The 16482-nt window shown below is 43.0% G+C and overlaps 1 protein-coding gene across 1 annotated transcript; it reads left to right on the top strand.

Moving 5' to 3' along the window:
- PFDN4 (prefoldin subunit 4) lies at positions 1-9322 on the top strand. The gene is made up of 4 exons (XM_079719842.1): positions 1-135; positions 6156-6263; positions 7130-7270; positions 9131-9322. Exons 1-4 carry the CDS (start codon positions 112-114, stop codon positions 9260-9262), a joined length of 405 nt encoding a protein of 134 aa, XP_079575968.1. The 5' UTR covers positions 1-111; the 3' UTR covers positions 9263-9322.
- Positions 9323-16482: the final 7160 nt, after the last annotated feature.

The raw sequence follows: 16482 nt of genomic DNA on the forward strand, positions 1-16482 counted from the left end.
GACCACTTTGTGTCTGGCGGGAGTCCTGCGTCGTCGGGGAGCGAGGGAGGGCGCGGGGCCGAGGCACACCTTAGCGGCCCTCCCCGCCTCGGGTCGTAGTCCAGTCCCAAGATGGCGGCCACCATGAAGAAGGCGGTGAGTGGGGCGTCCGGGGTGCGGGATGCTCGGCCGGCGGGCGGGGGTCGGCCGCGGGGGGCCGGCCGCGGGGTGCTGGGGGCGCGCAGCTCTGAAGCCCGGCGCGGGGCTCGGGGCCGAGACTCCCGACCCTGAGGGCGGCCCCGGGGGGAGGCCTGCCCGCACCCGGCGTCTTGGGGTCTTTCTGGGCCCCCAGCCAGCCGTGGGGGCACCCCGGCTGGGACCCTTAGAGGACTCTGGGTCGCCTCTGGCGGTGCTGAGGATGATCCTGAAGAGTCTGAGGATCCCGCTGCCCGGACCTAGTCCTTGGGGTGTGGGAAGCCTAAGGGTCCGGTTGACTGCGGCTGGCCATAACGCAGGTGCTTTACTTGGGTCGTCACGTTTAACCCTTACAAGTTCACAAGGGTGGGCGCTCTGGTACCCTTCTTTGCAGGCAAGGAAGCTGAGGCCCAGAGAGGTGGAGTCACCTGCCCAAGGTCACGCAGCCGTAAGGGGCAGAGCAGGAACCCGCATCCCCGGATTATCTGGCCCCTGAGCCACTCAACTGTACACTTGGTGCCCCTGCGCCCTCCAGGCTAAAACCATCTGTTATTGAGGATAGACGATGGGCCGGGGCCCAGAAGCCGTCCGTTTATTATTATCTCGGATCCTTCCAGCAATTTAGCAAGGGCACGTTTTCCCCCCACTTTACAGACGGAGAAACTTAGAGCGGTGAGCGGCTTCAAAGTGACTCAGCTAATAAGCAGAGGTGGAGTGCAGACTCAGGTGTTATTTTGTTTTTCCCAAAGCCCACCTTTTATCCTACTAAGCAAGCAGAACGCGTCTTCAGGGCTTATAATTCGTTAAGTCTACCCAGATGCTTAAAGAAATCTAGATAGAAAGAAAATAAAATGGAGAGGGGCAAAGAAATAATAACATCTGATATTTATTGAGGCTTTACTGTGTGCTGGGCACCGTTTTAAGCACATTGTATACATTGTTTATTTTAATCTTACACTCCTTTAAGGGTGATGCTATGTTTAACCTTATTGTACAGATGAGGAAACTGAAGCACAGAGGCAAAATTAGGATTTAGATAAATAAACATAGATGTTCTGCCTCCAGAGCCTGTGTTTTTAACTTCCATGCTGTCTGATGAGAGCCTCCTAGCTGAAGGGATTTGCACTGTAGGTCTTGTGTGTGTTTCTCTTCATTCCACTTCTAAGACCACATGGGAATGTGCTTCCATTGCTTTCCTGCTCAAGGGCACCTCATAGTCTAAGCCCTCCTGCTCTTGCTGTAGGGTGACCAATCCATCCAGGTTTGCCTGAGATGGAGGGAGTGCTAAAACTGGGAAAGCCCCAGGCAAACCGGGGTGAGTTGCTCATCCTACTGGTCTGTCATCCACGAATTCTTATCAGATACCAGAGTAGGGTTTAGGGCCATGATGATTCAGACAGAAACTATGTGAGATTCACTTGGCCTCTGTTTTGTTTTTATATTGGGCCCTCTGTCAGGTATGGCCTTTAACTCCATAGAAGATACTAGTTGTGGTTCACCCTCATTCGACAGATGTAGAAACTAAAGTACAGAGAGATGGAGTAAACGTTGAGGAAATGGTGGAAGAATGGTTTGAACCCTGGGCTTGATCGCAAAATTCTTGATCAACATTTTTTCCAACACTTTTTCCTTTCATTCATTTAACAAACTTTTTGAGTATGGTCTATGGCACAGTTTCAGTTTTAGGTGCTCGACATAAGAATGTGAACAATAATGAAGTTTTTATCCCCTTGTCCTTACAGCATTGTAGAACTTACACTCTTGGGGAGAGGCAGGCGTTAATCAATAGTCACACAGAAAACTGTAAAATTTGCAACTCCGATAAGAACTATGGAAGAAAGGGGCTTGTGAAATGAAGGCTGGAATAAGGTCTGCTTTGAGGTCAGAGAAGGCTTTCCTGAGAAGGTGTGATCTGTAGGATTCCATGAGGAGCAGAAGAGAAAGTTGGAGGACCTCCTGCAAAGGCCCTGCGTACATTCAATAAAAGGATGGCCAGGATGGCAGAGAACCGGGGCGGGGGACAGGCTGAACCATGGTGGTAACATAACTTATAGAGGGGTAGGTGGCGGCCAGAACATAAGATTTTCTTCTTTATCTTAATGAGACTCTCATAGATGCAACATCTTCCTGTAGGTGTTTCCAGTGCTGTGGACAATTTCTGATAGGTTAGCGACGTGCCTCTTAGCCGACTGTAAGAGAAAACAGAGGCATGCCAATGTGTGAGAGTGAAATATCACAGGATAGCCCCTGGAGTTTAAGAAAAATTGTTTGCAGCCTGGAGTGCTTTATAACCCATTACCTCCCAGTGGGTCATGACTTTTTCTGGTGAGAAGTTAAGATGAGATGATTCAGTCGTGTCATCTCCAGAGTTCTGCTTTCTCAGACCTGGTTCTTGGCCATGAAAGGTACTGCAGTCCGATTTCTGTTTATCGTCCTGAGTACAAATGACTCTTCCTCAGAGAAGCCACCTTTGGCCTTCCCTTCACTCCCCGGCCCCTCAACACTTCCACCCCCTAAACTATTTTGCTTTCACTGTCACATGTATCACCATCTAGCAGAAACGCTTACTTTTTGCACACCTCTTCCACTAGAATATAAGCGTGCCAGTATTCTTGAGGTGAGGACTCATGAATACTCTCCTTTCACAGTGCCTCGTACATACGAAACACTAAGTAATTATTAAATGAATGACTGTTCACAGGGAAGGTGAATAAAAATACAAAGCAAAGTTTTATATTGTAGAAACTGGGTAGATACCTTTAAAAAACAAAAATAAAAGCAGACTACAATTGGCCGGAACTTCCTCCTAGGTCTTTAGAACCTGAGGGACCCTGGTGTGGGTCCAGATTGTGCTGGTGAAACCCAAAGTCAGTGTGGGCATGACTGAGGGTGGGTCGCTTTCCTCCCAGGATCCCGTGAGAGGCTGATGCTCCAGATAAGTGTGCAGTCATAGTGCAGGGAATTTTAACTTTCACCTTGAATCTTGGGCAGTCATATTTCTCTTAAGCCTAGCAGAATTTTCTTCTGGGTCTGGGTCTGTTCTTCTTTGTAATGATTTTTGGTAAACGTTATTCAGGAAGTAAAGCGCTTAGCTGTCGTTTATTGAAAGGCGACTCCATCTCCAGGCCCTAAGCTAGGTGCTCATTTTATCCCCTCTGCAAGGTGGGAATAGCTTTCCCGTTTTACAGACGACAAACCTGAGGTGGCTCCAGAGAACTGAACAATTTGCCTAAGGTTCCTGCTTCCTTGCATTTGAATCCACTCTTACTGTTTCCACCACTCTGGTACTACTAAGTAACTCCTTCCTCCTTGAGTTATTTTGGCTTCGTGAGCAGTACTAGCTACATCTGGCTTCTCTCCTAACCTTCGGGGGCGTGGGTCCCTTTAAGAATCTGATGAAAGCCACGAAGACCCTTCCAGAATAATGCACATATAATACACAGCATTTTGCATAGTTTCGGGGGTAAATGCACCTCTGACAGTTGGTGCACTCCCAGTTTAGAATTACTCCCTCCCTGCCAAATGGAGCTTCCAGCAACATAGGAGTATTCTAGATCAGTGAGATTAAAACGGAAGCCACCGCTGTAATCAGGCAGGGTGCTGACTTCTCATTTTCCACAGTAAACAGCCCTCCCCTAGGTGGCACGCGGTTTAACCAGTGCGTGTGTTTGCTTCACACCCCAACTTGAGCCCTTAACCCCAGGGAGAAAACCACCATTAAGGAAATGAACTCCAGGGTCCAGCGTGTGCTGGGGGCTGCCGTTTGGTGAGGCTACAGCAGGAAACGCCTGCTTTGGAAAGGTAGAAGGCAGGTGGCCAGACTCTCCACAACTTTTCAAAAACCCTGTGTCGGTGAGTCTGATGGAACATGATTTAGATTCAAATTCAGAAACAATGGATTAAGCCTCAGTTGTGTTTCAGCCCTGTGCTGGGTGCTTTCATGGGGATTACCCCGATAAAGCCTCACCATGACAAGTGCATCTGTAAATACATATTCAGGCTTTCAAGGACTCAATATTTGAATTCTGCAGGAGAAGAACTCTAGAACTCTCTGTTGGCTTAGAGAGTTGAGACTTCTTGTGCAGGCAAATGACTTGAATGGCAACATATCTGCATATGGACTTTGCTTTGGCTTCTGTAGCATAGCTCAGTGTTTCCCAACTTCCATATTTGTAAAAATTGTGCACCAGGGTGAACATTCAAAGCTATACGTATATCCCAATGTAAAGGATTTTTTTTCAGGATATCTGCTGGGTGTCTGATGATGGGGCTGATGCGTGTTTATTGGGTGAGGAGAGCCTGGGTCAGAGGAAGGCTGAATTCTAGGTGTCTGTATTTATATTCTGATCACCAAGCTCCACACTGCTTGAGACAACAGGTTGCCTCAAATAAAGGAAATAAAAGTCAATTGTCATGAGAGACCAGGTGAAAGGATGGGGTGTGGTTATTGTGAACCATTACTGTTATTGGCAAAACAGCCCTAAATAGTCCTTGTTGAAGCTATATCTGTCTCTTTCCTGCTTTAACTTATCATCAAGTGCCCTTGTTCCTCTTTTATAAATGAGGGGAAACTCTAAGGAAGTCTGTTATTTTAAAAAAATGTTTAAAAAATATATAGTCCCTTATTAATCAACTATATTCCAAAAAAAAAAAAGAAAAGCGGAAGGAACCAAAAAAAAAAAAGGTCCCCCTTTGAGAATCTGATTAAAACCAAGGACTTCCTGCTCCTCTTCTAGATATGCATGATTGCGTGTATAAACACACACATGCGCACACACACACACACACATTTGCCTTTAATTTCCAAGAGCTCATGGACCTGTCTGGACTCTGGAGCCAGATTACCTGGGTTGAAACCGAGCTTTACCACTTATTTGCTATGTGGCTTTGGGCAAATTATTTAACCTCTCTGTGCCATGGTTTCTCCATCAGTAGAACAGTGGTACTAATGATCCGACTTAATAAGACTGATTGGAGGATTAGCAGAGATAATAAACTACTTAGAAAGTTCTTGGTACATAATAAATGCTCAGTAAATGTTAGCTGTTATTTATATGGCTTCATAGATACTTTGTCATCTAAGTAGTCTAATTTTATTTACAAATTTAATCACATAGTTTAAAAATATTCAATTTTTATCATTTTACAGTGAATTACACCTTATTCATAATTAAGACACATAAACAAGTTCTGCATTAAACATAATTTTTAATGTGTGTGTGTGGAATATAGTCACTGAAATGCATAGTGACCCTCAAGCCAGTATATCAGTTAGATTAAAAATTATAGAAACAGACTTCTGATAGCCTCAATAAACTTAAGCAAGTTTTAACTCTGAGAGAATAAACTAGTCTGAGGCATTTACCAAAATTAATTATCACATCACTTTTGTTCCCTGGGCTATCTTAAAAAATTCTGCTCTAGGCCAAAAGTTGACTGACTTGATTCAGGACTTACTCTTTTTTTTTTTTTCCATGGGTTTTTATTTTGTGCCATACAGCTCAAAAGAGTTTGAATTGAGTTATATTTATCTCCAGAAATGGGTACACTCCTGTTCTTGTCACTTAGTTATTACAAAGCCTGCAGTCCCTGGAGAGTTTCTCTCAAGATTTCTTCCCTGTTTCTGATTTTCTGGTACAACCCTCAGCTGTGGAGGCTGGTGGAAAATAGTTTTAAAGGTAGTGCAGTTTTGCTCTGTGTCGATTCAGGACTTATTCTTAATTGTTATTTATATTTGAAGTGTTTTTGCACCTTAGGCATTACTCCATAGCATATCAGAAGAGGTTATAGATTTATGAACAAATCTTAAGCTTGTGGAGCAGAAACTTAGTAAGGCCTGTGTTTGTGATATTCTGTACCTCTTGTGATTCTGGACTCTGAGGGCAAGTAGTTTATTGGGCTATTTCAGAGTTATATTAAAAGCTAACCTATAACTTCTCCATTAAAATTAACTCTACAAAAAAATGTATATGTTTTTTCAGGCTGCAGAAGATGTCAACGTTACTTTTGAAGATCAACAAAAGATAAACAAATTTGCACGGAATACGAGTAGAATCACAGAGCTGAAGGAAGAAATAGAAGTAAAAAAGGTATTGAAACTACGGATCTTATTTAAGAAAAATAAAAGTTCCTCATGCTATAGCTTTTTAAAACTAAATTCAGTTATATGTGATTATATCTGTCTGGGCTCTTTGTTGTAGGTGACAAGTTAGTTAGTTAGTTTAAGTTAGTAAGTTAGTTAGTAAGTTAGTTAAGTTAGTTTAAGAAGGAGGGCGTTGTTTAAGGGAGGTGAGATAGCGTACAGATTGTTAAGGGGTGTGACCCTCGGCCGAGGGTCTAGGAGCAGGTCCCAGAACCAGAGAACTTGGCTGGTGATGGAGCTGCTGTTGTCGCCACTGATCGCAGAGCCAGCTGCCCCCTCCACCATGGGGACACTGCCCCTCAGTCCTCGGAACACTGGGCTGCTGCCGTGCCCAAGCCTGTGTGTCAGAGGCTTGTGCCCAGCCTCTTCTCATGCAGCTCTCCTGGGTTGAAGTCCAGTTCAGGTGTCTTTGATTAGTGGAATTTATGTTATTATTTGCTTTCATCCTATCACCAAGCAAAGCTGAGAAATGCAGGTTTGTGTTTGTCTTCGTGTTTTTATTCTCCTATAAGAAGGCAGAAATCACAAGGTGGGAAACAAAGTAGGAGACATTTTGAGTGGCCATGGATACCTCCACTGCCCACCACAGGGGGCTTATAGCAATCTGGAACTATCTAAAGGACAGTGTGTTAGTGAGCTACGTGCTTCCTTATGAAATGCTATCTAAAAATGTAAGAAACTTATTTTAATGTGATGATACCTGTGTGAAAGAATCCCTCAAAGAGTTGAGGTTCCCAAATGAAAATTGGCTTTTAGCCTCTGTTAGGGAATTTTGAATATATTCTTCATTGCCGTTCACTCTTGTATTTACAGAAACAACTCCAGAATTTAGAAGATGCTTGTGAGGATATCATGCTTGCAGACGACGACTGCTTAATGATACCTTATCAGATTGGTGATGTTTTCATTAGCCATTCTCAAGAAGAAACACAAGACATGTTAGAAGAAGCAAAGGTATGTTGGAGTCTCTCCCTGGGTGATGAAGTCTAAGTCTTAAATTAGGATTTATGTCATTATAAAGAATGTGTAATTTTAGGTGTAGGGAAAATAAGGGATGATAGATAATATTTCATGCATTCTTACATGCATTCTTACAATGTCCCAGGCCTGCTCTGAATGTTTTGTAAGCATGATTTTGTTTAATCCTAACGATGACTCTATGGGATAATACTGGGAATCCTAATTGAGAGTTGAAGAAGAATAGAGGCTTAGAGAGATTATGGGACTTCCTCAAAGTGACAAAGGGAATGCTCTTTGCCTCCAGAACCTGTGTTCTAAGTTAATAGTATTTAGAAAGTACAGAATATTATAAAGTAGAAAAGTCACCCGTAATCCCACTACCCAGAGATAATCATCCATAATAAACATTTTCATGTATTTCTTTTATGTTCTCTCCTCCTCTTTCTGTGTATTTTTGCTTCACGTTTTGGTCACTTAATGTCCTAGTTGGGTAATATCTTGTTCCATTTAATGTTCATTTATCCAGCAGATCTTCACTGGGAGCCTGTGCTAGGCCAGCTACACGTGCTTTAAAAACATCAATTTTGATGACTGTTTAATGTCATGTTGGTGGACATTGATTCAGCCCACTGTCCTCCTGTTGTTATGTTAATTTGTTTTCGCTGTTTTCCTATAGGAATATTGTGGTGAGCATTCTTAAACCTAAACCTTTGTTCACATGTAGGAAGTTCTTTTAAGGAAATAATCAGAGAAGTGTAATTCCTGGGTGAGAGTATGGATTCATTGACAACATTTGGGCTTGTTAAAAATTCAGATTATTGAGCCCAACCCCAATAATTTCTAATTCAGGAGGCCTGGAGTGGAGCCCTGGAATTCATATTTCTCACAAGCTTCCAGGTGATCTGGGGGCCACCCTTTGAGAACCACTGGCCAGATTTCTAAAATAAGAACATTGTCAATACTAGGCATTCTTCTTTTGTTCCTGATATTAATGGGTACATATATTATTTGTGTGATTCCATTTTTTTCTTTGTCATGTTTAGGAAAAATCCTTTCGATCCTGGCCAGGAAGGAATTTCTGACATTCCACGCATTTCGTGTGGCAAAGCTGCTCTTTCATAAATGAGGCTCTCATTACTGCTCTTTCAAAGTCTAGCTCCAGGGGCCTCGTAGTTAGGGAAATTTCTGCCAGGTTGTTTGTTTGTTTGTTTGTTTGTTTTGCGGTACGCGGGCCTCTCACTGTTGTGGCCTCTCCCGTTGCGGAGCACAGGCTCCGGACGCGCAGGCTCAGCCGCTCCGCGGCATGTGGGATCTTCCCAGACCAGGGCACGAACCCGTGTCCCCTGCATCGGCAGGCGGACTCTCAACCACTGCGCCACCAGGGAAGCCCTCTGCCAGGTTTTGACAATAAGTTGTTACTTTTAATTATTGGTGAGTGTGTGAATTTTTATCATTTCCTCTAGTTCCATAGTTATTTTTGTGGGAAGTTGGAAAAGGCTGTGTCAGAAGCCAGGCCCGTGGTAAACTGTTTACCCTAAATGTTTGAATGTCATTTTTTCTTTATTAGGATATGATAATTTAGGAATTGATTTTCTTTTATTTTATTCTGTTTTTTAAGTCAGCGAAAACTGAGAAAAGCTTGATTTATTCTATAATAAGCAAATATAGATCATGAATGAAAAATGCTCCACATTCAGACTTTTGGTTTAGATTTAATTAGCAGTGTTATTTAGCTGCCTGTCTAAGTTTAGAAAGTTTTTGACCTAAAATTCTTCCCAAATATTATTTCATCCACAGATGCTCAGGAATCATCCAATTGAATAGAATTAATTTAAACTAATTTTTTTTTTCCAGAAAAATTTGCAAGAAGAAATTGATGCCTTAGAATCCAGAGTGGAATCAATTCAGCGGGTGTTAGCAGATTTGAAAGTTCAGTTATATGCAAAATTTGGGAGTAACATAAACCTTGAAGCTGATGAAAGTTAAACATTTTATAATACTTTTTTTAATTTGTTTAATAAACTTGAATATTGTTTAAAATGATAATTTCCCTTCTTCAAATGATATGGAAAGCAAAACTTTTTTTAAAATTTTCATTTATTTAATGGAAACGCCTATTTTCACATGTCTTGCTTATTTATTTTATATTTTTAAAAGAAGACAGTATTCATCTATGTATTTTGCATAACAATTATATCAAGTGTAGGGGCTTTATGTCATGTTATTAAAATCAGTTAAGCAATCGTTTACGTTTCTATATTATTTAGAATATTTGTGCAATTTTTATTATAAGAAAATTCAACAGTTAACATGTGTCATGTTGTTTATCTACTATGTCTATTTCAGTTGCCACTTAGAGATGGTAAAACCACTACAGAAAGATCCGGTCCTACATCTGTCTACTTTTACTCACTTCACAACTAAAACTTTGTCATATACTAAAACATATGTATATATTTTCTTTAAATATGTGTAGTATATATTACATCTAAGCATATGTATTTCACATATAGGTCTTGGTTTAAGAGTCCAGATGATGCTGAGACAAGTGAGGCATGTTGAACTTCATACACAGAGCAGAACAACAGAGATATACCAATAGAAAGAGATGTTTGGGTTTTTTTTTTAATTATAAGTTTTAGATTTTATTTTAGTGCTTTGTAATTAACTGGGGTTTGTATTGATAATGATGTGGAAGTTAAGCAGCTGTGTGTTTAAAAATAAGGCTTTTTTCCTTAAAGAGTACATTTACTCCCTACTGCCCCTGCAAAAGATAACCGTTTTGGGATTTAGAAGACCTAATTGTATTAACTTTCCAGCAGGTGGCACTGATATGCCAAAATACCAATGGAGGAATCATAATGCCCAAGTGAGGATACTTCCCGGATTAAATGTCCATAGTTTTAGAGGAAATGTCATTTTTTTCACTTTCAAGGCTAAGCATTGCATATGTATCTTTTTGGTTAAACGTTTAGAAACAATTCAGGCTTAAAGGTAGAATATATAATTCTAAAATTCTTCACGACTTAAAGTTTTTTTGCGGTACGCGGGCCTCTCACTGTTGTGTCTTTTCCCGTTGCGGAGCACAGGCTCCGGATGCGCAGGCTCAGCGGCCATGGCTTCACGGGCCCAGCCGCTCTGCGGCATGTGGGATCTTCCCGGCCCGGGGCATGAACCTGTGTACCCTGCATTGGCAGGTGGACTCTCAACCACTGCGCCACCAGGGAAGCCCAAGGCAAACTTTTAAATTGCTGCAAATTTTCCAAAAGAGTGATATTCAAATTCTAGAAAATGACGTTTAGAAGGATATGTTTTCTTCTGTGCATTTGGTTAGAAGTGTGAGACTGGGGAAGTGTATTGTAGCAGGAAATAGATAACACCCTCAAATTAGAAAAGTTGGAGAAAATTTGAGCCAGGATTCCAAAGGTGGAGGGTAGCCACTAGGAGTGTCTCGTACCCACAGAGGCTGGCGGGGAGGGAGCAGCCACGCCCTTCACTCTGGAGCCCAGGGAAGGGCTGCCTTCATTTGAAGAGGGGCACAGCCAGCCAGGGACATCCCTGCAGTGACAGAGCCAGGGGACTGGACACCCTGACCTCATTCTCCCTCCAAAACCCAGCTGGTTTCCACCATTGGCCAGACCCATTGGGAATCCAGAGGTAGTCCATAGAAGTCGGTCTTTTGCGGGGCCCGGGGGAGGTGAATGGATGGATCTGGAGGGCCAGTTGGAAGATCCAGCAGAGGCTGGCTAAAATTGAACCTTTTAGAAATGTTAGCAATGAAGGCTCATCTGACCAATGTGCCAGAAACTGAGTTGTGTAAACTGGCCAGGACTGAAAATTTTGTAACCACATCAGCGAATAAGCCTAATACAAAAAACCCAAACATCTAATGGGGGGAGGGAGGGGGATACATTATTGCTAACTTTATACCTTTTTTTTAAAAGTGTACCTGTGAAGTAAACTTACGAAGGACGTCAGAAATATTTGATTCCCATTTTAAATTCATTCCTAAAGTGTCTGTCAGCCTTTTCTTATTTTTATTAGTAAATTCATTGGGCTAAGGTGAAGGCTGTGAACTGAATGTACTGCATCTGATAAAATCCAGCCACATAGAAGTTTTGATCTGGATTTGTCACCACTTTTTTTTTTTTGGAACAGTAATCCTGATTTTTATATACAATTACTAGTTTAGAAAGTGCAACTTTTTTTTTTTTTTAAAGCAATGCAGGCTAAACGAAAGATATTTGTAGAACAAAATTGACCATCAGGCTGCTAGCTTGCAAACTCATGCGCACAATATGCTACGTCTTATCCAGGCATTGATAGGAAGTAAATAATAGATAATTTGCTCTGCAGTGAGGGTCTTAGGAGCTTGTGCTGCTGACTTTAGTTTTTAAATACTTCTCAAATCTGTCCGTTTCTTTCTATCTCCACAACCACCGTTAGGCTTATCCAAGCCTTAAGAGCTCTACTCAAAACCACGACTAATTAGGGGAGGGATGGGGAGTTGGAGGGTGTTGGGGAGGGATGCCATTTGATACAGAGTTTTGACAGCTGGAGGCCAGGGGGGATTTCTCAAGGGCTTTGAATAGAAAGGTGGTATATATGATTGGAACAATATTTTAGAATAATTTGGCAGTTGTTTGGTGGGTTTTACTACAAAGCGATGGAGGAAGGGATACGAGATGTTACTGCACTTTCTTTGGTGCATAGATCCAGTTGGCAGAGGAAAAGAAAGAAAAGTAAGCTAGGACCTGGAGAGAAGGTGAGAGATATAGGTCTTGACAGTGATTGGAGAGATGAAGGTTCAGGAAGGAGAAGAAACCAAAGAGAACTTGGTTTTGAGCACAGGCCAAGTCCAGCCTGCAATAGGTTTTCTTTGGCGCTCCTAGTTAAAAAAAAAAATTTTTTTTTAAGTGTCTTGCCACAGTAAAATCAGGAGCGCTCACATAAATGCAGTTTGGCCAAACATTGGGACCATATTTCCAGCTGGCATCTTCAGCCGCTCACCCATTGGACAGAGCGGCTCTCCAGTTCGCCCCGCCCACTCCCCTCATTTGCATACTTGCCGGGCGCCCGCCCACGCTCGGCTTTGCTACCCCCCGAAGCCTGTGCGACCCCTGGAAGCCTGGGGGACCCCGGGAAGCCCGTGGGACCCCTGGAAGCCCGTGGAATGGTTAACGCAGGAATGTCGGAAGTGTCTGGTCTATCCAGCAGGAAAGGGGAGAATGAGAGAAAAGCGTGCGTTTGGCTTTGGACACTTGGAGTTGCTAGGACGCCAGCCCTGTGCCGACGTAAACTTGGCTCTTGGAAAGGTGGGTTGAAACTTCTTTTTCCCGGGGCTAAACCCGAGGCGCTGCTGCCTCCGGGTAGAGCTGCCCCTAGACGGCGGCAGAACGCTAAAGTTGGGAAGACAGGTGGGGCGAGGTCGAGGCCTACGGAGCCAGAGTGGGTTTGGGAACCCCTGCCTGAAGCGACCCGTCCTGGGGCCTGCGGAAGATGGCTGACCAGGCCCGGGCAGCAACGCGCGGTCGGGGCTCTGAGGGGAACAGGCCTACAGGATACAGGCGGGAGTCTGCGTTTGAGCCCCACTTCCCAGATTCCACGTCAGCCTGGGGCTGTCTCCCCTCCATGCAGGACTGGGGAGATATATTTTTATGTTTTGGGACCATTTTCATCCTAGAGAAGTGCTTTTTTTTTTTTTTTTTTTGCGGTACGCGGGCCTCTCACCGCTGCGGCCTCTCCCGTTGCGGAGCACAGGCTCCGGACGCGCAGGCTCAGCGGCCCTGGCTCATGGGCCCAGCCGCCCCGCGGCATGTGGGATCCTCCCGAACCGGGGCACGAACCCGTGTCCCCTGCATCGGCAGGCGGACCCTCAACCACTGCGCCACCAGGGAAGCCCGAGAAGTGCTTCTTAACGTTTCAAGTACACACACATAATTGGGGGATTTTGTTAAAACGCAGATTCTGGTTCAGTGGGTTCACGCTGGTGCCAGGTACTCTGCATTTCTAATAAGCTTCCAGATTATTCTGTTATTGCTGGTCCGTGGGCCATACCTTGGACAGCCCAGGTAGCTTGTCATGGAAGAGAAGAGGACTTAGGAAAGAATGCAGGTGGAGAAAAAGAACCATCAAAGGAGACAGAGGCTGCAGTAGTGAGGGTGTAGAATCTCACACATCTTACAGATGCAGAGGTTTTCGCAGGACTAAACCCTGAAAAATCATTTTCTCCATTGGGCGTGATGCCGAGGGAGATGATGGATAGAATAGTTGCCTTCAACAACTATTTATAGAAACTGGGGGTGGAACCCAGTGGTTTAACAAGCCCTCCAGGTGATTGTGATTCAGCTAAAGAACGATCCCGGCTCCAGTAATTCAGTCTGTGTGGGGGTGGGAGGGAGAAACCAAACACCAACTGAGAATTCTCAATGCACAGTTATAGTGGGGAGAAGAGTAACAAGATACCTGAGCATCAAAGAAGACTGACCCATCCTGCTTAGGGGCGAGGGTAGCTAGAAGTGTCCTGCTTGCTGGGGGTAAACAGATTATAAAAGATTAAGCAGTGGTGATTGAGATTTGGAGGCAGAAGTGAAAAGTATCTTTACATGAAAGTTAATAGTGGAAGGAAGGAGAGGAACTATCATTTAATGCCATTACTGTGTCGATGGAAGGACGTTTTTTGGGTTTGTTTTCGTTTTTAAGATCAGGGAATATATGAGTCCATGTAGGAGTAGATGGCAAGGAATCCAGGAGAGAAAATGATGGAAAAACCAAGGGACAAGAGATAAAGAAGCACAGCAGGGGAAGGGTCCGTGTGAAGGAAAAGGCTGATACGGTGCTTATATGAACAGTAAACCAGAAAAACGCACAATTAAGTTTACATTTTATAAAAGCTCTTCCTTGAATAAATGAAAGAAAAAAAGATTCAGAATAGTGATTAATTCTGGAGGGGGAAGAAGATATGACTGGGGAGGCAAAGACAGGAGGCTGGGTCGTGGGTACACAGCTGTTTACTTTCAATATGTTATATTCAATGTGAATCCTTCATGCTAACATGAAATCACTCACAATAACAAGTGTTTATACAACTTTGTTAGTTATGGCACAAATAAACCGGAAAGAAGTGTGTGTTGTGAGGTTGTTACTGATATTTAACTGCATCACTTTCAACATTTTTTTGAGTCATTTGACATAAAACTGAGTATTGTTAACCCTCCATTTTTAAAGGTAGAAAACCAGTAACAACTAAAACCACAATTCTTTATTAAAGATTAGATACGCACAGATACACAGACACACAAATGCACACGCACATACACCCGTACTGGGCAGAACTTGAAATTTGGTTTAAAGATTTGGTATAAAAATCTTGGAGGACAGTAATTAGGGCTTGTTTGTTTGCAGGTGTTTCTCAGTAACTAGTTCTCTTGGAGAGCCTGCATTCTGATGCCTGAGATTTATTCTAAACGATACTAAGAACGAGCATTGAGGGCTTACATGCTGGCACTGTTCTGAATGCTTTTTATGTATTAATTCCTTTCTCATGATAACTCTTTGGAATAGATTCTATTATTACCCCTCATGGTACAGGTGTGGTAAAAGGTCTATAGAGGATAAGCAATTTGCCCCAAGTCTTACAGCTTAAGTAGCAAATGGGCTGTTAATGAATGCATAGACTGTACTGCTGAGACTTCTTTTCTTTGGTGATTTTGTGTCCTTTGACTGATGAAAAAGACTTTCAGATAGCTTCTCAAATGTTCATGTAAATGTATATGTATGTATAAAATATAAACATAACATTAAAAGAAGAGGGAAAAGAAAGAATGGAAATGAGTAAGAAAGAGAAAAGTAAATAAATTGGCCCAGAATCTGCACGTTAGATGAACAGGCTCTGAGCTTCTGGCAGCTAAGGCAAAGAAAGAAAAATGATGCGTAAATACCACGTTAGAAAGAGTGATACATACCAGTATCTCAGGAGAAAGGAAAAAAACGTTTTTCAAAGGCGTAAACCCTGAAAAAAAAATTTCCCCAATTGGTCATTGACTTTGAGTAGTGGAGTAGATATTAACTTCAACACCTGCTTCAGAAGAAATGCAGGAGCAGAATTCACATGGCCAATTCTTGTAGCAACTTAATAGTTAACCTCAGTCCAGTGGAGGGAAATCAAAGGGAGGCTGATGATAACCAGCCAAGATCCATAGGCATGGTCTGAGCACTTTATATATGTTCACTCAGTCCTCACAACCCTATAAGGCACAGGCTTTTATTATCACCGTCTCCATTTTACAGATGACAAAAAAGAGGCCCAGAGAAATTAAGTGCCCTGCTCAAGGCCCCACAGTCTTTAGTAGGGGAGCCAAGACTCAAGTCCAGGCAGTGGGGCTTCAATCTGTGCACCTAAACACTTGATTGCAATACTGATATGCACGTGTAGAATCTTCCAGCAATCCCTGTAGATCCAAGGACAGCCCATAGGTAAGTTCAAATTCAGAATTTCCCCTAGAACTGGGTAGGAATTAGAGAGCAGAGTAGGGATGGCCTTGGTGTATAAGCCATCGTAAAAGACCCATTTCAGTGGGAACCCATTTCAGTGCAGTCCTGTAAGGTGAAGGGAGGTCTCTGGTTATGCTTGTAGAACATCTGGAATCTTGAACTTGGCCTTGTGCACCACTGTGCACAGTAATATTGGGTGCATGGGGAAGGGTCATTTCTGTTGGAAATGGACAGTGAATGCTAGTCATAATTTCTCATTTATTTTGTCATAATATGTCTAACATTCACAGTCGTATCGCAGTTTGCGGTAACATTGGAATTATTGGTAGAGTTTGTCTGGTAGATGTCCTCAAAACCCGTGAGGGCACAAATGTAGGTGAGCAGATGTACTAGGAAATGGAATTAAATCCTCCTCAGGATGTGATTGCAGCGGAAAACAATTGGCAGTGGAAAACTTGGATTTAATGAATAATCTACTAATTATTATCTTAAACCATTCAGCTCAAACTTATGAAGTCCCAGTTGCAGTAGCTGGCAGTGGCAAAAGAACTATAATTAAACTAGCCCCTAAATATGATGAAACTTGTGTCCAAGCTGACTCTTGATTTGGTCCACATCTCCATGGTGGTCTCTACCACCTTGGTCCAGTGGCCGTGATCGCTCCTGTGGACTATTGCTCGTTTCTTCTAATGAGTCTCCCTGACTCTGTCCTT

This window comes from Hyperoodon ampullatus, assembly GCF_949752795.1.
Source record: "Hyperoodon ampullatus genome assembly, chromosome: 14".
NCBI classification, from domain to species: domain Eukaryota; kingdom Metazoa; phylum Chordata; class Mammalia; order Artiodactyla; family Ziphiidae; genus Hyperoodon; species Hyperoodon ampullatus.